This window comes from Euprymna scolopes, chromosome 10 (assembly GCF_053919585.1).
Source record: "Euprymna scolopes isolate OS-2025 chromosome 10, ASM5391958v1, whole genome shotgun sequence".
Classification (NCBI taxonomy): Eukaryota; Metazoa; Mollusca; class Cephalopoda; order Sepiida; family Sepiolidae; genus Euprymna; species Euprymna scolopes.
In genome coordinates, this window is record NC_136491.1 from 62,914,180 (window position 1) to 62,935,567 (window position 21,388).

A 21,388-nucleotide genomic window follows, 5' to 3' on the forward strand; every position below is an offset into this window, starting at 1 on the left:
GATAGGCTCGCACTGAAGAGCCTTCCTGTTTGAGTACTTTGAATCATGGACTGCCGAGGCAGCCACTGCAAGCTCATAGGGAGCCTGGACATTTAAGAGATTTTCTCCCCTATCAGTGAGAAATTTGGTGAGGGAAAATGATGTGAATATGGATTATCTCCTCTTTGATAATCCAAGCTATAAAAGCTGTACATTTCTGCTTATCAAGTAGATGAGTAGTAAGATTCTTAATTGAATAAAAGATTCTTAATTGAATAAAAGATTCTTAATTGAATAAAAGATTACTAGACGGAATCTCTTGTCCTGTTTTCATTACAGTCATATTCAAACCTTTGGAAATAGGTTACAATATTACCATATATATTACCATATATATTACCATATATATATAACTTTGAGAAAAGTTTACGATTATAGCCATCCCTAAATTTAGTATGATCCATAAACTTATCAAAAGGATAATAGATGATCAGATGACTTTGTATTAAACTTCTATTTAATTTGCAATCTAGTTGAGTTGTAAAAATATATGTCAGCTATATATTTAATCAGATCGGAAGTTTTTAGTAGATGAAAAAGAACCTATGGAAAAAGCATATCATGCAATATAGAACAATGGAATTATTACCTCAGATTAAAAGTTCTATTGTTATTCTTTATTAAAAAATTCTGAGAAAATTAGAATTTTCAAGTATGTATGCAAACCACATTATCCAACTTAAAAGAGATGGAAAAATCTTTTTAAATATAATAATAATACTTTGGAATGAGATAAATTTCTCACTGTACTTGGATATTACAAATCAAAACATATGCTCAGCACAAAGTACAGATTGCAACTGTATTTAAATAAAATCAGCAAGTGGGCCTAAACAAAATGGTTTCAAATTTTCCTAAACTAATACAAACTGTATGCATTTCTTTAAAAAATGCATAATGATTCATGTTTAAAACTGAATGTCAAGAAAATACCAATAACTGATCAATATAAATTTATTGACATTGTATTTGATAAAATGTTGTCTTTCAATCTTCCTATAATGTATTTGAGACAAAAATGTAACAATCACTCTAATTCGAATGATGGATCAGATTGGGTGGGAAACTGAAACCACTAATTAAATTATACTGAACAATTGTGAGTTCAAAACTTAATCAAAACTAGTGTATTTACATCTATGTTGCAAGATTCTTAAAGTTAAAAAAATGAAAAAACAATTTATCATTACGATAATGACACATGTACAGAATCAGTAAAGAGTTTATAGAAATGAATGAATCCTCTTTAACACTGATGAAAGACTTTGCTGACACTTGGATAGCTTTTCTCCAATATATATATATATATTCATTCAAGCCATTAAAAATTAAACAAAGAAACAACTTTCTACTTAATACATAGTACAAAACACTTTTGGAGAACAAGATAAACATCATTAAGTCATCCAGTTTCTGTATTGAAAAGCTGACCAGTGATGTACTTCAGTCATTTGCAAAAGTTAATCCTGAGACAATTGACAAAATACTCAATGAACCAAAAAGCAATTTCAGGATTAATTTTAAAATATAAAAACCATCATTCCAATTACACATCCATAGATTTAAAGATTCATGAAGATGAAGATGAAGTGAGAATTTTTACGATTTGTCATAGCAAAGAATATACAAAGAGATTGACAAGGATGGCATCAATTTATATTACATTAATTGCCATAATAATCAGCAGGTCAAACAAATTTGTGATCTGTACAAACTTAAGATCTTCAATTGACAGCACTGTTAAAATCAAAAAATAAGCAATCCATGAAGAAGATCAATAACATTTGAAGCACAAAACAAATCATCTTTTGTTTGTGGAAACAAAAAAGTGAATGAAGTTAAAAATAATCATGACACAGTATCTGCTATAGACATAATCTATTCCTCTAACATAAGCAATGTAGAATCATGTTATGCCATAAGTGTTATGATGCTAGCTGTGATAAAAGCATGTTTTTGCACAAGGAATTTCTAACCAGTTTATTCAACGACTAAAAGTAATAATGGTTTAAAGACGACTTTGTTGGCCACAAGTGTTGCACCTGTAATTCTTACAATCTATTTTGGCTGTGTAATGGTAAACAAGTTTAGTGCTGTGGATACTAATGAATAAAAAATGAATCCTATTAATTACCATTCAACTATTTCATATCGAGGAACATATTACAAAGCTCCACACTTATTAACCTCTTAGTGTGCTTGTGATATATTCTGCGGTGGGTGGCCATAATAAAAGGATATTCAAGAAAAGGTATTCCACAAGGAAAATAAATGGATAAAGAGGTTCTGAAGTAATAAAGAAATAGAGAAGTTTATTGAGAATATTTACAGAGACAGCATGTTACGTTTTTTAAGTGTTCCCGCCCAGGGAAGGCTCTCACCACCGGTGATAACGTTCTTTCGATAAAAAGTTCCGGCGGTGAATTGCTCATCTCACCATAACACCTCCCCCTAAGACAATTTCTCTCAAGAGAATTTGGCTTAATATCGTTTGCTTTTTGGCTTGGGGCTCAGCCGGTTAACTTTTCTTTTCACCCTTGTACTTTTTCTCCTGAATATCGTTTGAGTGGATGGAGTTGGCGGAGAAGCTGGAACTCTCAAATCTGGAGTAAGTTCTGTTAAGGGTTGGGGAATATTAAAAGAATCATACAAAACCTCTAGGGGCAGGTCATTTTCTTCTGCCTGTTTGTAGTCATCAGTGTGTCGAGGTCTTAGCTGATTTATATGCCTGCAACAGTCGAATTTATTACTTCTTACAGAATATAGCATGTGTCCGATTCTTTTCATGATAATCCCCTCCTCCCCAAAATTTTTTCCACTTCTGTAATTCAGGAAGAATATTCTGTCATCAGGTTTGTAAAACCTTGTTGGAAAATTTTCTTTTGTTGTTGTTACTCTGGTTGCACTTGGTAAGATTCTGTCAAATACAGATCTGATTTTCCGTGCAAACATCAGTTCGGCTGGTGACAAACCGGTATCAGTGTTTGGGTTCAGAGTTACCCTGTACACCGATAAAAATTGTTCAAGACTCTTCTCGTCAGTGTCCATGCCTTGGTTTTTCTTCAAGGCTCTTTTGAATGTATCAACGAACCTCTCTGCTAGGCCATTTCCTTGGGTGGTAGATTGCCGTTGTTAAATGTTCAATGGCTAGAGCCTTGCAGAATTCTTCAAATTCTTTGCTGGTAAATTGGGTGCCGTTGTCGCTGACAATAGTTTTAGGCACTCCAAAATGACTGAAGAGAACTCTTAGTGCATCTATTGTACTCATTGAAGTAGGGTGTTTGTATTTAAACACTTCTGGCCATTTTGTGGAACTGTCGACGACCACTAAGAAATAATGTCCATTTAAAGGACCTGCATAATCGATATGTAACCGAGTCCATGGTGTATCAGTCTTTGGCCACGGTTGTATCTGCACAGGTGGTGCCTTTGCTGCTAGCTGACACCCTTGACACTCTCTTACGAGTTTTTCAATGTCCTGGTCCATCCTAGGCCAATACGTATATCCACGCATTAAAGCTTTCATTCTCGACATGCCTGGATGATCACTATGAAATTCTTTTAAAATTCTTCTCTGAAGCGTAGTCAGTATGACGACTCTGTCTACGTACATCAAGGTTTGAGCACAAATGGAAAATGGTAAAATTTTAGGATCTTTCTTTGATTTTCATTTAGTTGCACCAACTTTTTCATTTTCACAATATAATCATCCTTTTCTGCTGCCTTATTTATTTCGTCTAGAGTCACTGGTAACTCTCTGATTGTGTTGCACAGTAATCCGGAGAGTTCTTTTTCCTCTGTCAATGCAGCTATTACTGTGCCTTCCAAAGGTTCAGCACACTTTTGGATGAGCCTGGACAGTCCATCTGCATGTCCGATATTTTTGGATGAAATGTACTCCATTTTAAAGTTATAATTTAGTAGAATTATGCTCCATCGTTGGAGTCTGTTCGCAGTGTGCGTAGGTATGCCTTTTTTAGAGCCAAAAATAGTCAATAAGGGTTTGTGGTTGGTTTGCAAAGTAAACCTCCTTCCATGAATAAATCTATGGAATTTTTTAATGGCATAAATAATCGCCAAGCTTTTTTTTTCAATTTGAGAATAGTTTCTTTCAGGCGGCAAAAGTGATCTGGATGCATGGGCTATTGGCTTTGTTGATCCATCTTCAAGTTTATGGAGAAGAACTGCTCCTACTCCGTAGTCACTTGTATCTGATGCAACAATCAATTCTTTCTGTGGATCAAAATGTGCTAGAGCTAAATCTGATAGCAGGCATTTCTTAATATCTTCAAACACATTTTGGCATTCTTTTGACCAAATCCACTTTTGTCCTTTTTTTAACAAATCATTCAATGGTGCTCTCAACTTATGCATGTTTGGAATATAAATAGCATATTGTAACCGGGCAACATTATTGGGTGCTGGCATCCTCTCGATTGCTTCTGTTCTCTGAGGATCCGGTCTTCTGCCTTGGCTGTCGATAATTTGACCAAGATATTTTATCTGTTTTAAAAAGAATTCACATTTTTCAGCACTTAACTTGAAACCAAATTCCTCAATTCTTTGGAAAACTGCTCTGATGTGTTCCTTATGTTCCTGTACATTTTTATTTTTGACAAGGATGTCATCCAAATATGCGATTGCAACATCTGAATCAGCAAGCATCGTATCCATTATTTGCTGAAATAGTGCTGGGGCCACTTTTAATCCAAAAGGAAGTCTTTTTAGTCGGAAAAGTCCTAGATGGGTATTGATACACAAATACTTAGAACATTCTTCACTGACTTTTACCTGAAGGTAAGCTTCCGATAAGTCGATTTTGGAGAAAATTCTACCTCCATTCAGCTTTGTAAAAATGTCTTCAGGAGATGGAAGTGGATAACTATGATCCATCAGACAGTCATTAAGGCCTGTAGAAAAATCGGCACATACCCGAATCTTCTTATTTTTCTTTTTAACATACACAATGGGGCTCGCCCACTCAGAATAGTCAACTTTTTCGACTACACCATTCTTCTGTATACTTTTTAGTTCAATTTTAATATCTTCTTTTGAAGAAAAAGGCACATTTCTTTTTGGTCTAAAAACAGGTTTCACATTCTGTTTTAATTCAAAATTTACTTCAGTTTTGGTGCACACTCCTAATCCCTCTGAAAAAACTTTGGGGAATTCACTTTTTAACACTGCCAGAAAATGGTCATTTTGTTTGGAATTTTTCTTTTCCAACGCTCTTACATTATTGCAAAATGAATTTATCGGTAGCTCCCATAAATCAAACAAAACAATCCAATCAATTCCAAAAAGGCAAGAATTTATTCCTGGAACAACTGAAAGGTTTGAGGAAAAAGTTTTCGATTCAAGAGAAACACTGCAATTAAATTCTCTCATGAATTTTAATCGCTCTCCGGAAACACCTTTTGCAATTTTTTGTGTTTTTCTCAGTTTTGGACCACCAATTCTCTTCCAGGTCACTTCGTCGATAATTGATATATCGCTACCTGTGTCTAAAAGTAGTTTCACTGAGTGACCATTTATTTGTGTGTGAACAAATTTCCGTTTCCCTCCTTGTTTTATTTCTTCTTTGGACAAGACCACATTTACTTTTGGCTTCCATTTCCGTCTTTTGTCTTGCTTAGTTCGGCAGTGGGATGCCCGGTGTCCCACTAGGCCACATTTGGTACAACGTTGGTCTTTATTAGGGCAGTTTTTTCTTAAGTGCGGACCTGAACAAATCCAACATTAAAAACTTTTCCCTTTGTCTTTTGGAAATGTCTTCTGTTTTACTACCTAGACTTGGGATGTGACTTTTCCCTCTATCCTCGTATTGTCCCTTTTTACATTTATCAATTTTTGACATTCTTCTGTCACTTTTTGCAAGTTCATTTCCGGGTCTTGCGCCATGATTGATAATATCCTTGACCTTAAATCCTTGTCCTTCGGTGCTGTCAGTCCCTGGATAAATATGTAGCTCTTAAACATGTCCACTGATAAATCCTTTAATTTAAACAGTTCACACTGGGCGTTAACTTTGCCCGCATATGTGACAATGTCATCAGTTTCGTCTTTTGACATATTTAAACACCTATACCGCGTATGAAAACGACTCTTTCACCGAATATAACACACAAAATTTTCACCGTTTCAGAAAAAGAGATCTCTTCCGTTTTTTTAGGCAATATCAAATTCGTGAATTTAGTATTTTCTTCTGTGCCCATTTTTTGGAGTAATAGTGTTATTTTTTCCTCATCCGACCACTTCTCGCATCGTTTTGTAAATATTGTTTCAAACCTACAATAATAGGCTGGAAAAGTGTCACCTTTTTCTGGGTCATATTTAAACTCTGAAAGCGAGTTCGCTATACTCTCAGCCGAAAAAAATCTGGATGCACCCTCCTTAGATTTTTCTGACAAAATCGTTTCACAAAATAAGCGATTATCCGTCGTTTGTTGTATTACAAGAGTTTCGAAACGTTCTTGTTGAATTAGCATTTGTTTTTGAAAATCCATTTAGGCTTTTTGTTGAGCGATTAAACTCTCAGTTAACGTTTTCGTCAACGTCGCTATTTGTTCTGGTGTCATTTTCTTTTTAAATGTATCAATAGCAAGTTAACGTATACCACAGAGAAGAAAAAAAAAATATGCTTATTTTCACAGAAAATTGTCAACACATAGGAAAGTTCCAAAAAAAAAAAAATCACCGTTAAAATAACACTTGACAAAATTTCAAGAGACTCTTTTTCCATCTACTTTAGCAGACACACGTAAATTTCTTTTAAAAAATTTTCTTTATTAAATAAACACAGATTCCTCAGTATTGTTCATTTGTTGGTTTTTTTATCATATTAACCAAATACAAAAAACACGTAAAAATATCTCTCATGAAGAAAGTCACAATTTACACACACACACGTTATATAACGTCAACTCTTTGAAAAACGGAGTTTAACTCGTCAATAATATAAAAATTATTTTTTACTTGCGTAAATTTGTGGCAGACACCAGTCTTTCGCTTTCTAAGAAGCTTTTTCTTCAATTAAAAGTGAACTTTGTGAACAACAATTTTCAGAATGTTCTTGGTTACGACATGTTTTTTTTAGATGAATTTACAGTTCGTATCTCATCTTCGTCGCCAGTTGATATATCCTGCGGTGGGTGGCCGTAATAAAAGGATATTCAAGAAAGGTATTCCACAAGGAAAATAAATGGATAAAGAGGTTCTGAAGTAAAAAGTTCCGGCGGTGAATTGCTCATCTCGCCATAACAGCTTGTTAGTGATTTAGTGTATAAAAGGATCACATAGTGGTCTAGTACATAAGGGTTTCTTGTTTTGATCCATTATATAAAAATGTGACATCTATAACTAGTGTATAAAGTATTGACAACTCTTTTTTTAACCTTGTCTAAGATAGAGGGATTAGTAGCAGATGCGCCAGACGTGGCAACAATATTTCATGCATAAGCGAATAGTGACTTTGTAGAGGTACAAAATACTCTCAGGTGTGAGTAACACAGTTAAGAGAGCCCCCCCCCTTTTTTCCAGCAGCCTTGGTAATTACGTCAATGTATTTGTTCCAATTCATGTTACCTGCAAATATTAAGTTTAGGAGTTTGAATGAAGGACTTTCATGTCTGGAAAAGTGTGGAGTTTCATGAAAATAAAAAATATTTCAGTCATTCAACTTGGAGTTGTAGGCTGCTTGGTAAGACAAAAGAAAAATAGATTCCTGGTATATAAAGTCTCTGCCTTTCTTTCTCAAGTCGTTTTGCCTTACTCTTTCTTTCCCTCCTATCTTTCCTTCCTTTCTTTTCTCCTATAAAAAACACTTCTCACAGTAAAATGTGAGAAATATTCATTTAGTTATAATGATGTCTATAAGAACAAGTAAAATGTAATCTAATGTTCATGTCTTACTAATACAAAAGCATTCAAACAGCATAATGCTAGAATAAAACAGGGAGTTTTCAAATGATATACCAACATAGTTACTTTAGAATGCTGGAAACAATGTTGCTGAATGTACATTCATACACATTGATTTTATACAGCAATGAACGTAAAAATATAATATGAACCTGTGCAGCATGATTAAATGAAAAATATGTAATATCTCAATTCTGTTGTTCTGATCTTCTGACTTGTACCAATTTGTTTCCAAATTATTTTATGCATTTTTAGAATTTGCAATTTTGAAAACTTGAATCATGAGAACTTTCATTTGATTTGTATTTTTGTTTTGCAGGCAAACTTGAAGCAGCACATCATCCATTCACAGCACCATTACCTGAAGACTTAGAATTATTGTATACTCATCCAGAAAAGGTCAGTTTCAAGAATATTTATTATCATATTGATAAAAGATATTTTAAACAAATCTTTTTAATAGATATCCAAAATCGCTTAATTTTCTATTGTCAAATTGATAAAAATTGTTCATTTTCCTTTAAGCTCAACTGGTAAGATCTCTTATTTTCAAACTTATTTGAATCTATATAAATTGGTTTCTATTTATTTGCTCACAAATTCCTCCTAGATTAAAAACTAAGGTTTGGGGGATAGATTTCCACAACCATAACCACATTCTGAAATTTCATTATCAAATATACATGGATAAATATATTTAATTTGGTTCAAAAAGGTTGCAACATTATCATGGTGTTTGTGGCATTGATATAAAGAAAATTCAATGTTTTACTTGTTTTATTTATAATATGAAAATTAAAAATTAAGAATAAGTAATAAAAGTTCAGGTTTTAGAGCATGAGTACATATAGACCCTCAATGTTTTTGGGAAATATGAAGTATGCCTTGAAGGGTTTTAAAACTGTATCCAAAAGTTATTTCAATTGATATCACTTTGCTTACCCCTCTCCCATTCAATCAATGCTGAGTCCCACAAAAAAAACTAATGTAAAATATAAAGAATCAAAATGGTGACAACGTTATATATTCAGCTCAAAAGAACATAATCAATCTTCATACAATCCCGGGCAATGCTGTGTAAATTTTTAAGCATTTATTTTCATCCACAAAAGTTTTAGGCTTAGAAATATTTTGTGAAAGACAAATTTAAATATTATTTTAAGCAAGCTTTATCAATGATTGAACTTTTTGTATATTAATTTGTGTGCACATATTTTGTAAATAAATAGTTTTAAATTGATTAACTCTATTTAACTCATAGATGAAACCCTGACAAATACTGCCATATCAGATCACAGTGAACTTGAGAGTAGTGACAATAAATTGGACCTTATTAGGGATGCACTTTAGGATCATACAAAGAACCCAAGATGGCAAAATTCAAATCTATGAAACAAGTTTAAAAAACATTAATAACTGCTAAAAAAAGTTAGGAAACTTGCCACCATCTCCAGTGAGCTTTCCCAAGGCAACAACCCGAGATGAAGACTAAAAATTTTCATAGTTTACAAAATAAAACTTAAATATTTTGTATTTTGTAAATAAAATTTATTTTTTAATTAGATTTAACAGTTTTTTTCTACTATTCCAACATTCTGAATGTTGCTTTGTCATTTCAAAACTTGCTGTTGTCTTTAGCACTCTGCTGCATCAAATGTGGGTTAAAAGTTCATAGTTTTCTTGAACATTTGATTGTCTGGTGTCAGCAAGACAAAAACTCTCTCTTAATTATCTAAATCTTCATTCTGTCAGACTTATTTTCACAAAATCACATAGAAAAACATTAATCAACATTATTTCATTTTTTATTTGTAATCTGGTCATGTGACATGGTTTTGCAAACATTATTCTAAGTAACTCCCATTTCTACATTCTCCATGATTTTAGAAGAAAAAGAAGAGTGAAGGTGAAAGAAAAAATATTGGCTGAATAAGCTAGTAAAATATTCTTCCTGATCTTGCCAAGTTTTTACTAAATTTGAAACAAGATTTTGCATTTTCCCTTTGCATAGTGCTTTTACCAAGATTCCCATAGAAGTATGAATCAGTTAGTTTCATGCATTAATCATTGTCAATGTTTTCTTGTTTTCAGGTGAAAGGTCAGCATTATGATTTGGTTTTAAATGGAAATGAAATTGGAGGTGGATCAATTCGTATTCACTCTACTGAAGAACAGAAGTTTGTCTTGGAGAAAATTCTCAAAGTAAGAAAAGTTTTCATAAATTGAAATGAATGACATGGCATTAAATGGTTAGTTTCTGTAGACAAATGCCATAGCAGCAGATGCAGAAATGGCACTGGGCATGTACAGCTAGGCAGAAAGTGAGGCTCTTACTCATTTGCATATGTATAGGTCTTGGGGGCATAAAAAATTGTGAATTTCGGAGTGTGAGCAGTCTGGTTTCTGAGTCTAGCAGATCTTTGTATGTTGTTCGTTTCAGTGTTGACTACCATTGTAGAAAAAGAAGAGTAAAAAATAGAAAATAACAAAGTAGAAAAATCCAACACAAACTGTCTTGGCATTATGGCTTGATCTAAAACTCATACCAGAATATAACAGAGCAATGCCTATTGCAGACTGGTTGGAAAGAATGGACCTAATTTGCAAACTCTTGGGACAAGATCAAGTAATCCTCCCTGTGAGGGAGCCTTCGCTGTCGGATACAGATAAGACCAATATGACACAGGTAAAAGATGCATAGTCTTGACCCATGCAAGGCATACAAGCAGTTTTCGAAATGCACCTCACACTCGGAGGAGTCAGCGGATGAGTTCTATGCAGCATTTATGAAACTCTCCTGCCTATTTGGAGGAGTACCCAGTCAGACGCTGAAGTCTGCATTCATGACCGGACTGCTTGCCTATACCTAGGAGTTGTTGCATGCATCTGCTGACATTGACAACATCCAGGTGAAAAGCATGCTCAGGTCCATTGTGAACAATGAAAGGGTTGCTGTCCCTGTCGACTGATCAGTCACAGAAAAAGTGCCTCTACCCAAGCCCACTGAAAACTTGCTGCATTGTTTTACTTGCTCTTGGCCCAATCATTTTACTAAGCACTGTCAGTTTGAAGCAGTGCCGTAAGCCAACTATCCAATCCACGTCACATCAAGATGTCTGAAAACGGAGACCAGGTGAGATGTGAGTGTCGCTCTCACCTCAGTAAAATGAAAACAAACCTGCCAGTGATGTATATGAGTGATGATGCAGGATGTATATGGTCTCTCTGTTTGTGGTCCACCAAATAGATGCAAGACAGAGGTGCTGACCATTAATGAAAAGAGCATGACTAGCAGGGGGTTGTTGACCAAGATCAATCTGTAGGTGGATAAGAGGATCCCGATAGTGGTGGAGATGCTGGCTATGAATGGAGATCTATTGGAGTTTGATCTCCTGCTCTGACTTGACATTATCCACCTGTTGAGTAATGTTCATATAAAAGTTGTTGCAGTGAAAATAGAACTTTATGTCGTATTTGATCCAACTAAGAAAAATTGAACTGTGACTTACAAGTGGTCAAGCAAGCAGCTGCCAAAACAACTGATCAAACAAACACTTGAATACACCATGCCCTAATACATTTCGAAGGATTATAATTGCAATTTGCAAACTTGGATTCACAATAGATAGCTGATAATATATCCAGAGAAAGAGTTTGGTCCTCCAAAGGAATTAATCCCACTAATGGCAATTGAGGAATAAAGAAAAAGTGAAACCTATTATGAATTACCACAAAATGAATGATCCTATGGAAGCATATATGGCACACACCGATGTGTGTTCATAAAAACTAAGAGATAGGCATAAGAAAGGGTCCAGCATGTCTGTGTTGGACTTGAGAAAAGCCTATCTTCAGGTGTGTGTGCATCATTCTTTATGGCCATTCCAAATCATGGCAGTGAAGGGTTAGAAATACTGACTAAGATGGGAACTGGACTTAACGTAGCCCCCTCAATCATGGGATTTGGACTTAACGTAGCCCCATCAATTATGCGGGTGATTCTATCAAAGGATGTAACTATTCAACAGACAAAATCAGCATACATAGACAATACATCAACTGTGTAATAAATTGCGAACAGACGGGCTTACCTGACAAACGCTCGAGGTGTGCATTCTGCAAAGCGGGCACGTCCAAAGAAAAATGGCAAGATGGCGGTGGCCGGTTAATATTGCCAAGTAATCACGCAAAATCTCGTGTTCTCTCGCACACACGAGAGTTCAGCTTAGCATAAAAACGGGTCACTGTGAGCAAGAAGGGTGAAGGAAAAACGTAGTCAAGAAAAGACGACACTTCTGACGACTGAGAAGAAAAAAGAAGAAAAAGAGCAAGAAGTAGAAGAGGAAGAAGAGAACGATACATGAGAAGACGAGGTGTGTGCGGTTTTGAGTAAATCGAAACAGACAGAAAAAAAAAACTCTGATTACAAGCTATTTCGGCTTTGGTATGGAGAAATTTGACATCAGATTAATTCCGGAATTCGATGGCTCCCCCACTGGTCCCTCGGTGGTCGAATGGCTGGAAAAGGCTGAGCGCGTTTGCCGGTTGTGCAAGATTAAAGACCCAGCTATGGTTATCCCATTGAGATTCACTAAAGGGGCTTATGCCATGTACCAGCAGCTAGGGGAGGATCCAACCATGGAGCAGATTACACAAGCGCTATACGGGGCATTTGGTACAGACCCTTTTGTCGCCTGGAGGCAGTTTTCCGAACGCCGACTTGGGCCGGGGGAGACAGTGGATGTCTACATGGCCGACTTGAAAAAGCTTGCCACTCCCTTCGGCGGTGCAAGTGATCGCATATTGGCATGCGCCTTTTTGTCAGGACTTCCGGATGAGGCAAGTCGACTGCTGCGAGCATCGTCAAGACTCACTGAGATTGGATTGGAGGAGTTATTGGCGAGAGCACGAAACATCTTGAAAGACGATCGAGAACTAGTCTCCGCAGCTGTTGACACTCTGGACTCGCCAACGAAGGGTCTACGATGCTGTACCTGCGGTGGCCACAACCACTTTTCCAGAGACTGCAAAAGCGGTACAAGGCGCACCCCTAATTATGGAGCACGACAAGTAATACGGTGTTACCAATGCAATAAGCCAGGCCACATAGCGCTGAATTGTCCGGTAAACGGGCAAGGGGAGGACGCCGCAGCGCTAGCACCCTCCCCAACGCGGCATTGAACAAAGCGCTGCCTGCAGTAACAGTTCAAGTTGATGGATGTGAACGTTCAGCACTGGTTGACACCGGCTGTACCCAAACCCTTCTTCGAAAGGAATATTGCGCCACATGGAAGAAACGAAGGATCCCTGTACTTACTGTCGGCCAAGGCTCATTGGTGTGTTGTGGGGTCAGCGTTGTTCATATCAGCATTGGCAATGGCTCTCCGGTTGCTGTGACGGTGTTAGTGGTCGATGAGGAGCTGCTCGGATATGACCTTCTCCTTGGAATGGATGCTATCACACAGCTAGGCAGAATTCTGTGAACGGCGCCGGTGATGTGAGCTTCTCTCGACCAAACAAACAAATGTGTGCAGCAATCACTCTCGATGAGCCCGACTTCCATGCAGAATACGATAAGGGCACAAACACTTGGACAGCGTCCTGGAAATGGGCAGGCGACCAGCCACCAGTGTCATTGCGGAATCGACTTACAGAGTATCCTCCTCCTGCGTGGCTTAGGGGGCAGTACGAGGCAGAACTTCAAGTGTGGCTGGATAATAGCTGGTTAGTTCCATACCCAGAGGATGAGCTCGGGCCCCCGCGGGGGCTAATTCCCCTGATGGCTGTCAGACAAGAGAACAAGCAGAAAATTCAACCTGTTCTTGATTACCGGGAGCTTAATGAATACGTTGACCCACACACTGCGGGGGCTGATGTCTGTGCTCATAAACTACGGGAGTGGCGGCGGCAGGGTGCGGAAGCAGCCATACTGGACTTGCGAAGAGCGTACTTGCAAATACGTGTTGAGAAATCGCTGTGGCCGTTCCAGACGGTGGTGATCAAAGGAACTCGCTATTGCTTGACCAGGCTAGGATTCGGCCTGAATGTAGCCCCTAACATCATGACAGCAATCATGCAGGCGATCCGGCGTCAAGATGAAGCGGTGCAACATGCGACATCGTCGTATATAGACAACATTTTTGTCAATGAGAGCCTCCTGTCTGCCCAGGCGGTCAAAGAACACTTTGAGCACTTCGGATTGTCGTGCAAGGAGCCGGAGCGGCTACAGGACGGGGCGAAAGTGCTCGGACAGCAGGTGAGCGGAAGTGCAGATGGCCTTCAATGGGGAAGGAGTGGTGAAATCCCGGAAATCCCATCTACCATCACACGTCGGAGCACGTTTTCCATTTGCGGAAAATTGGTGGGTCACTTCCCTGTGTGTGGGTGGCTCCGAGTGGCTGTAGCGGCCATAAAGCGACGGGCAACTTCTATGTCAACTGGATGGGACGATGAGGTGCATGATCCTGCCCTGCGAAGCATGCTGGTGGAAGTTGTGACCAGAGTGACCAATGATGACCCTGTACGGGGGAGCTGGTGCGTCGATGGGAGTGAATTTACAGTTTGGGTAGACGCCAGCTCACTTGCCCTTGGCGTTGCTCTGGCGGTCGACGGAAGGATAATAGAAGATGCCTGCTGGCTTCGGCCGGAGAATGACGCCAAGCATATAAACCTAGCTGAACTCGATGCTACACTGAAAGGAGTCAATCTAGCGCTTCAGTGGCAGGCTAGAATCCTTCACATCATCACGGATTTCACGTGTGTGCATCGGTGGATGACCAATGCCTTGAATGGAAAAGCACGTCTGACAACGAAGGCGTCGGCCGAAATGTTGATCCGGAGGCGGCTTGCTACCCTAACCGAAACCACTAAGGAATACGACTTGGTCATAGATGTGACACTGGTGCAGTCCTGTTTGAATCAGGCGGATCGTCTGACCAGAGTGCCACGCCGTTGGCTAGACCTGCCAAAAGAAGTGAACGAGTCAGCACCTGTAAATTGCGTTGCAGTGGGACATAGACTCAGCCCGGAGCATATTAATGATGCCCATTGCCAAAGCGGGCACCCCGGTGTAAACCGAACACTTTACTTCGCCAGATTGGTTGACCCCTCTGTGTCTCGGAGGGCTGTGAAATCTGTTGTGGGAAGCTGCAACACCTGCCGATCGATCGACCCAGCACCTGTCCGGTGTGAAGTGTAATTGGGATAGGATTGCGATGGACATAACGCACTACAACGGGAGGCATTTTTTGACGCTTATCGACTGTGGACCATCTAGGTTTTCATTGTGGCGGCCCCTTCGCCGGCAGGACGCGGCTGCCATTATCCATGAGTTGGAAGGTGTGTTCCTCGAGCGTGGCCCTTCTTCTGAGATACTCACCGACAATGGCCCCGCTTTTGTTAGTGAACCGTTTAAACAGTTTGCAGATGGCTGGGGTGTCCATCTGCGTTTTTGGTGTGCCCATGTTCCCAGTGGAAACGGGATTATTGAGCGCAATCACAGAACGGTTAAGACAATCGCAGTGCGGAAGGGGTGTACGGTACCTGAAGCAGTCTATTGGTACAACGTCACCCCTAAGGACGATGTTTCACCCTCCACCGCGCCAGCCAACGCGCTACATACATACCGTGTCAGGGTGAGAGGTTTGGAGAGCAGCTCACTACCCGAACCGGAGCCACCACAAAAGAACATAAAAGAAGGAGATGTCGTCTGGGTTAAAAAACCCCGAGGCCAGTGCACGACTCGCTACGGAACCGGTCATGTCACTGAAGTGATCAGCCCGCAGGCGGTGCGAGTTGATGGAGTACCTCGTCATATTAAAGACTTAAGATCAGTATTCCAAATGCAGCTGCCGCTTGACGAAGATAGTGAAATTGAATCCGTGACCAGCGACCCATCATTCTGGTTCATGACGGCTTCAACGCACAGCGACACTGAGAGTGGTAGCCTTCAAAGTACTGACCCTCCTGCTGATGATGAAGACCCGGACAGTGATACTGCGATGCTCAGCTTTAGGTTCGCCGACCTTCGTGTCACGGAAGACAGCGCAGACGATGATGAAGCCCCGAATGCCCCTCTTCGAAGAATCACTCGAAGAAAAAGGCCACCGCCTCCCTGCTCTTTCTGTGATAATGAGATCAGGGGGGAGTGTGTAATAAATTGCGAACAGACGGGCTTACCTGACAAACGCTCGAGGTGTGCATTCTGCAAAGCGGGCACGTCCAAAGAAAAATGGCAAGATGGCGGTGGCCGGTTAATATTGCCAAGTAATCACGCAAAATCTCGTGTTCTCTCGCACACACGAGAGTTCAGCTTAGCATAAAAACGGGTCACTGTGAGCAAGAAGGGCGAAGGAAAAACGTAGTCAAGAAAAGACGACGCTTCTGACGACTGAGAAGAAAAAAGAAGAAAAAGAGCAAGAAGTAGAAGAGGAAGAAGAGAACGATACATGAGAAGACGAGGTGTGTGCGGTTTTGAGTAAATCGAAACAGACGGAAAAAAAAAACTCTGATTACATCAACAAAAGTGTGGCAGCTGCAGAGCAAGTGAAACATTTTCTTCAATTTGGGCTAAAAAGCAATAATCAGAAACAGCTTGGTTTGGAAGTCTGTGAAGAGCGTAGTACTTTAGAATGGAAACATGAAAATATGATTCCGGATGTCCCAGAGGTTTTGACATGTTGTGCCATTTTCTCCCTGTACAGGAAACTGATCAGGTATCTGCCAGTGTGGGGATGGCTCCAAGCAGCAATAAGAATTATAAAGCAAAGGGCCAATGCCGAAACAATGGGACATATCACTGGCTAGTGGACATGCTCAGCAGAAAAGTCAGAGTACACACAAAAGCTACAAGCATAATATTGCTCCAGTGATGATTGGAAACAATAAAGTTGCTGGTAGAATAGTACAGATTGTCCATGGATGTTACTCTGATCCCGTTGAGCTAGAATTTGATAAACCCCATGACCTGGGTAAAGATGGCTCAAGAGGATAAAAATCTGTGGCTGAGCCTGTACCTCTGACATGCCTTGAGAAGTGATGGAATAACAAGTAGTCAAATCATAAAAGTATATAAGAGTAGTGGACATCCACACATCCGCTATGTATTTCACCTGGCGAATTTGGCTAATGATTACCAAAGTAGATGTGAAGAATGTCAGATGATTGGTCCAGACACAGTTCATTGAACAAAAGAGATTAGAGGTAAAAGCTAATTGGTAAAGGCTTGGGATGGGTATAATCCACTATACTTGCTAACACTTCCTGATGATCATCGATTATGATAAAGCACGTTTTACTATAATGACTAATTCTTCTTCTTGATGGTCACCGATTTTACCATGGTCCAGCTATTGACTCCAGAAACATAATTCAACATCTCGAATCAATATTCTTTAAATACTGCTCACCGCAAGAACTGCTTACTGACAATGACACTGCATTCGCTAACAGGGAATTTTCTGCTAGCTGGGGAGTGTACCTGCAGTTTAGTGCGCCTACATACTAGTAACCATAGAAAAATGCCACCACAGTATTAAGCAGATTGCAGTTAGTATGAGATGCTCTGTTCAAGAAACAGTGTATTGGTACAACATCATGCCCAAGGACTATACATCATCTTTGACTGCACCTACCAACGGGATCTATAGATATGAGGTTAGGATAAGAAATATCAAGCCAGTGCCTACATTACCAGCTTTTGTACAAAACCAGCACTGTCTGGCCGATCCTGTATGGGTTAAGCCACCTTCTTATCGATGCCTAGTCAACAGACAACACAAAATCAAGAAACCTCAAGATTCCAGACAAATGCCATCTTGTCTGGCAGAGAAGATAATGAGACATCAGATAACACTGGATATATCACATTGTCCTGGCCGACACCAACATGAAATGAAGAAACCTCAGAACCACTCGTTCAACAGAGCACACACCAAATATTACCAGCATGGTCTTGCCCGAGCTGTGTTCAGAGATCAATGTGTGACCAGGTAAACCTCATGGCAGCAGACATAAAAATGGCATTGTGTATACACGATTGGACCAAAAGCTAGGCCCATACTCATTTGCATATGCGTAGACCTCAGAGACATGAAAGATAGTGAATTTCTAATTGTGAACAGTCTTGGTTTCTGAGTCCAGCAGATCCCCAGATCATTTGTTTCATTGTTAACCAGACCATTGTAGAAGTAGAGGTTGAAAGAGTTGAAGATGACAAAACAGAAAAATTTAACACAGTTACAAAGTTGTGTAATAGTAATAGGTTTACAGCAAAGATATAAGCAGTTTCAATAACTAAAATAGCAGATACTGTACAGAAAATAATCAAACAATTGAATCATGAAGAATCAAAGATGTGGTCAGTGAATCAAAATAATGAAAAATATTTATTAATGTTCTTTATTAAGAAACAGCAGTTATTATTCCTGTTGTTCTTGAGGTGTTAACACTAAGCATTATAAGTGCTTGGTCAAAACTTTCCTGTAATTTTTTTTCAGAATGCTCTAGAACAATTTTTTGTCTTGTAAAGTATCAGAATGATAAGTGTAAAGTGTCTCGATCTCAAATGCTGATTCAATACTAATTTATCGAGGTTGGCTTACCTTTGTCTGCTTATGTAGTGTCGCATGTGAATGGATTAGTCCAATTTTTTAGGAGAGAATTATCATTGTTGAATTAAATGATTCATAATATATCCACTCCTTCCACCTCATATGACCATAATTTGTTTTTGTTGTATTCATTTGCCAGAACATTCTTAAGTACTTTTGCTTCATGTGTTTCTAGTGATTGATGATATTGATCTTTGATATGTTCTGCAAAAGGGATATATTCGTTTGAAGTAGCTGAGTGGAGTAGTGAACTACAGTATTCAAGTAATAACACAAGGGAACACTCAATATGTTGCATTTAAAGAAAGACTTGTTTTTAGTCAATTTAAGTGTGCTGAGTTCAAATCTGAAGTTAGTTTTATTCTGCAAGCTACAGATTTTATGCAATCTTTGATTTTTATTAAAAAAGAAAAAAAACAAGCATTATTATAGGATATTGCAATGTCAGCCACAAAACAGTATATTTAACAAGGCAAAAGAAACAGAACAATAAAATGTGATTTTAGATTAAAGTACACCATTGTTAGAAGTGCCATATGTTTTTCTGGAAAAGTTTCTCAGAAAACAGTCTTTATCGCAACGTGAGATAAGCGTCATTCACAACATTCTTCAGATAAGAGTCAATCACATCTAATAACGCTTATCACTTTCTGTCTGAACAGTATTTTAGTCAGGCAGGAATTTGCGTTTGTAACTTTTGCATTTGTACACTTCATCTGGGCAATCTCGTTTGATACTTCAGCAGTAGTCGGCCATCATACTTTTGTCCCAGCGACCTTGGTAGCGTTCTTCCATGATCTTTAGGTCTTGGTGGAACCGCTCTCCTTGTTCGTCACTCACAGCCCCCAGGTTTTCAGGGAACTGGTCAAGATGGCTGTTCAAAAAATGAAGCTTGATGCTCATGTTGCACCTGAGAGCACGAAAAGCGAGGAGCATTCTGTTCACAAGTTCATTGTAGTTCTCTGCCTTGTTGTTTCCACAGAAGTTCTGAACGACTGCCACAAAGGATAACCATGCTGCATTCTCCAAGGCGATCATCTTGGCAACAAACTGATCATCACGAATGAGGGTTCAAATCTGTGGGCCATCAAACACACCTGCTTTGATCTTCTCGAACAACAACCCTGGTATAGCTGTGATGATGTGTTGGAAACATTCACCTTCGGTATCCAGTGCCTTGACAAATTGTTTCATCAAACCTAATTTGATGTGCAGAGGAGGAAAGATGATCCTATCTCTGTTAACAATTGGGTCATGTGTGATATTTAGCATGCCTGCTTCAAGGGTTTCACGAACAGGCCAGTCCTTCTGGACCCAGTGTCTGTCTCGTGCTCGACTGTCCCACATGCAGAGGTAACATGGAAACTTGGTGAAACCTTTCTGTTGACCAAGAAAGAAGTTTACCATTTTCAAATCTACACAAATGATCCAGTTGTGCTCACGATATTTTAAGAAGTCCATGACCATTCTGATGTCATCATAGTCTTCCCGCAGATGAACTGAATAACCGACAGGCACTGCCCCGTAAACATTGCCATTATGCAAAAGAACACACTTGAGACTGCGCTTAGAACTGTCTAAAAAGAGCCGCCATTCAGTTGGATCATAGTGAGGAACACCCAGTTGTTTGAGAAGACCTGGGATATCATGGCAGTAAACAAACTGTCTGTCGTCTGAAAAGAAGGTCACAAAAAGCTGGTCATGCTTTCTGTAATATGATACTTTATCAGTGTGATCAACAAGATTTTTGCCTTGTAATCTTGATGCCAAAAGCTCAGCTGCTTTCTTTGAAAGACTTAAATCGCGAACTAAGTCATTCAGTTCAGTCTGGTGAAGAGGCTTGGGGACTGGGGGAGATTCAGTCTCTGAAGAACATTCCTCAGGTTGTTCCCACTCAGTTTCTGGTAATTCATTGTAACAACTGTCTTCCTCGTCCGTGTCATGTCCAATGTCTTAATCGTTTAATGAAAGCAAACCTTTGAAAACTGGAACAGGAACTTCTTCAGAGTGCGGAGCCGAATAGCTGAGGAAATGTTCGGATATACGATCTTATGTCTGTTTTTTTGCCCACACCCGCTTTGTTTACCATGCAGAAGTAGCAATCAGTTACATGGTTGGTGGGTTCTCGCCAAATCATTGGAACTCCAAAAGGCAGACCATTGCGTTTTCCTTTGGTCCAGCTTCGGAGCATTTCCTCACAATTGTGGCACACAACATGAGGAGCCCATTGCTTGTCTTGGTCACCAAGATGAACTTCAAAATAAGCCTTGTAGGCTCGCTTCACAAACAAGGATATGTTACGTCTATGATGATGGAGTGTGTAGCAATCACAGATGTAACAGAAGGCATCAGGCTTGTTTCTACAGTGATGTCTCGATGAGGAAGCCATGTTTGATCTGGAAAAAAGAAGGCAGATAAAAATATTAGAATCTATCTATGTATATAATCTCAAAATGCTTAGATTTGGGTTACGTACGTTCATATTTAAACTATTTCATCTCGAATTGCATGAAAACTAGAGCTTATGGAGAAAAACTAATTTCAGATTTGAAATCAGCGCCTAAAAATCCTGCTGAATCAGTTAAAAAATCAAATGCAACAGAAAGTTAAAAAAAAATAGTGTTCCCCAGTGTAATTGATAAGTCACCTTATTAAACAGTGTTCATCATCAGAGCTGATATATCCTTAAGCATGGGCTTATGGTGTATTTTTTGACATCTCCTCCAAGCAGCTCTATCAGTCGGTATTTACGAGGAGCGTGCAATAAGTCCCTGACCCACTTCCCATAGCAGTAGAGCAACGAAACTTGGCACAGTTAT

At 39.1% G+C, this 21,388-nt stretch overlaps 1 protein-coding gene across 3 annotated transcripts in view; it reads left to right on the forward strand.

Annotated features, from left to right (window-relative positions):
• LOC145286014 (aspartate--tRNA ligase, mitochondrial-like) overlaps positions 1-21,388 on the forward strand; it is a 517,834-nt gene that overhangs the window by 478,376 nt on the left and 18,070 nt on the right. For all 3 annotated transcript variants that reach the window (XM_080134627.1, XM_080134626.1, XM_080134628.1), the window contains 2 exons: positions 8,279-8,358; positions 10,051-10,161. In XM_080134627.1, coding sequence (XP_079990753.1) covers positions 8,279-8,358; positions 10,051-10,161 — 191 coding nt within the window. The remainder of the gene's footprint in view (positions 1-8,278; positions 8,359-10,050; positions 10,162-21,388) is intronic.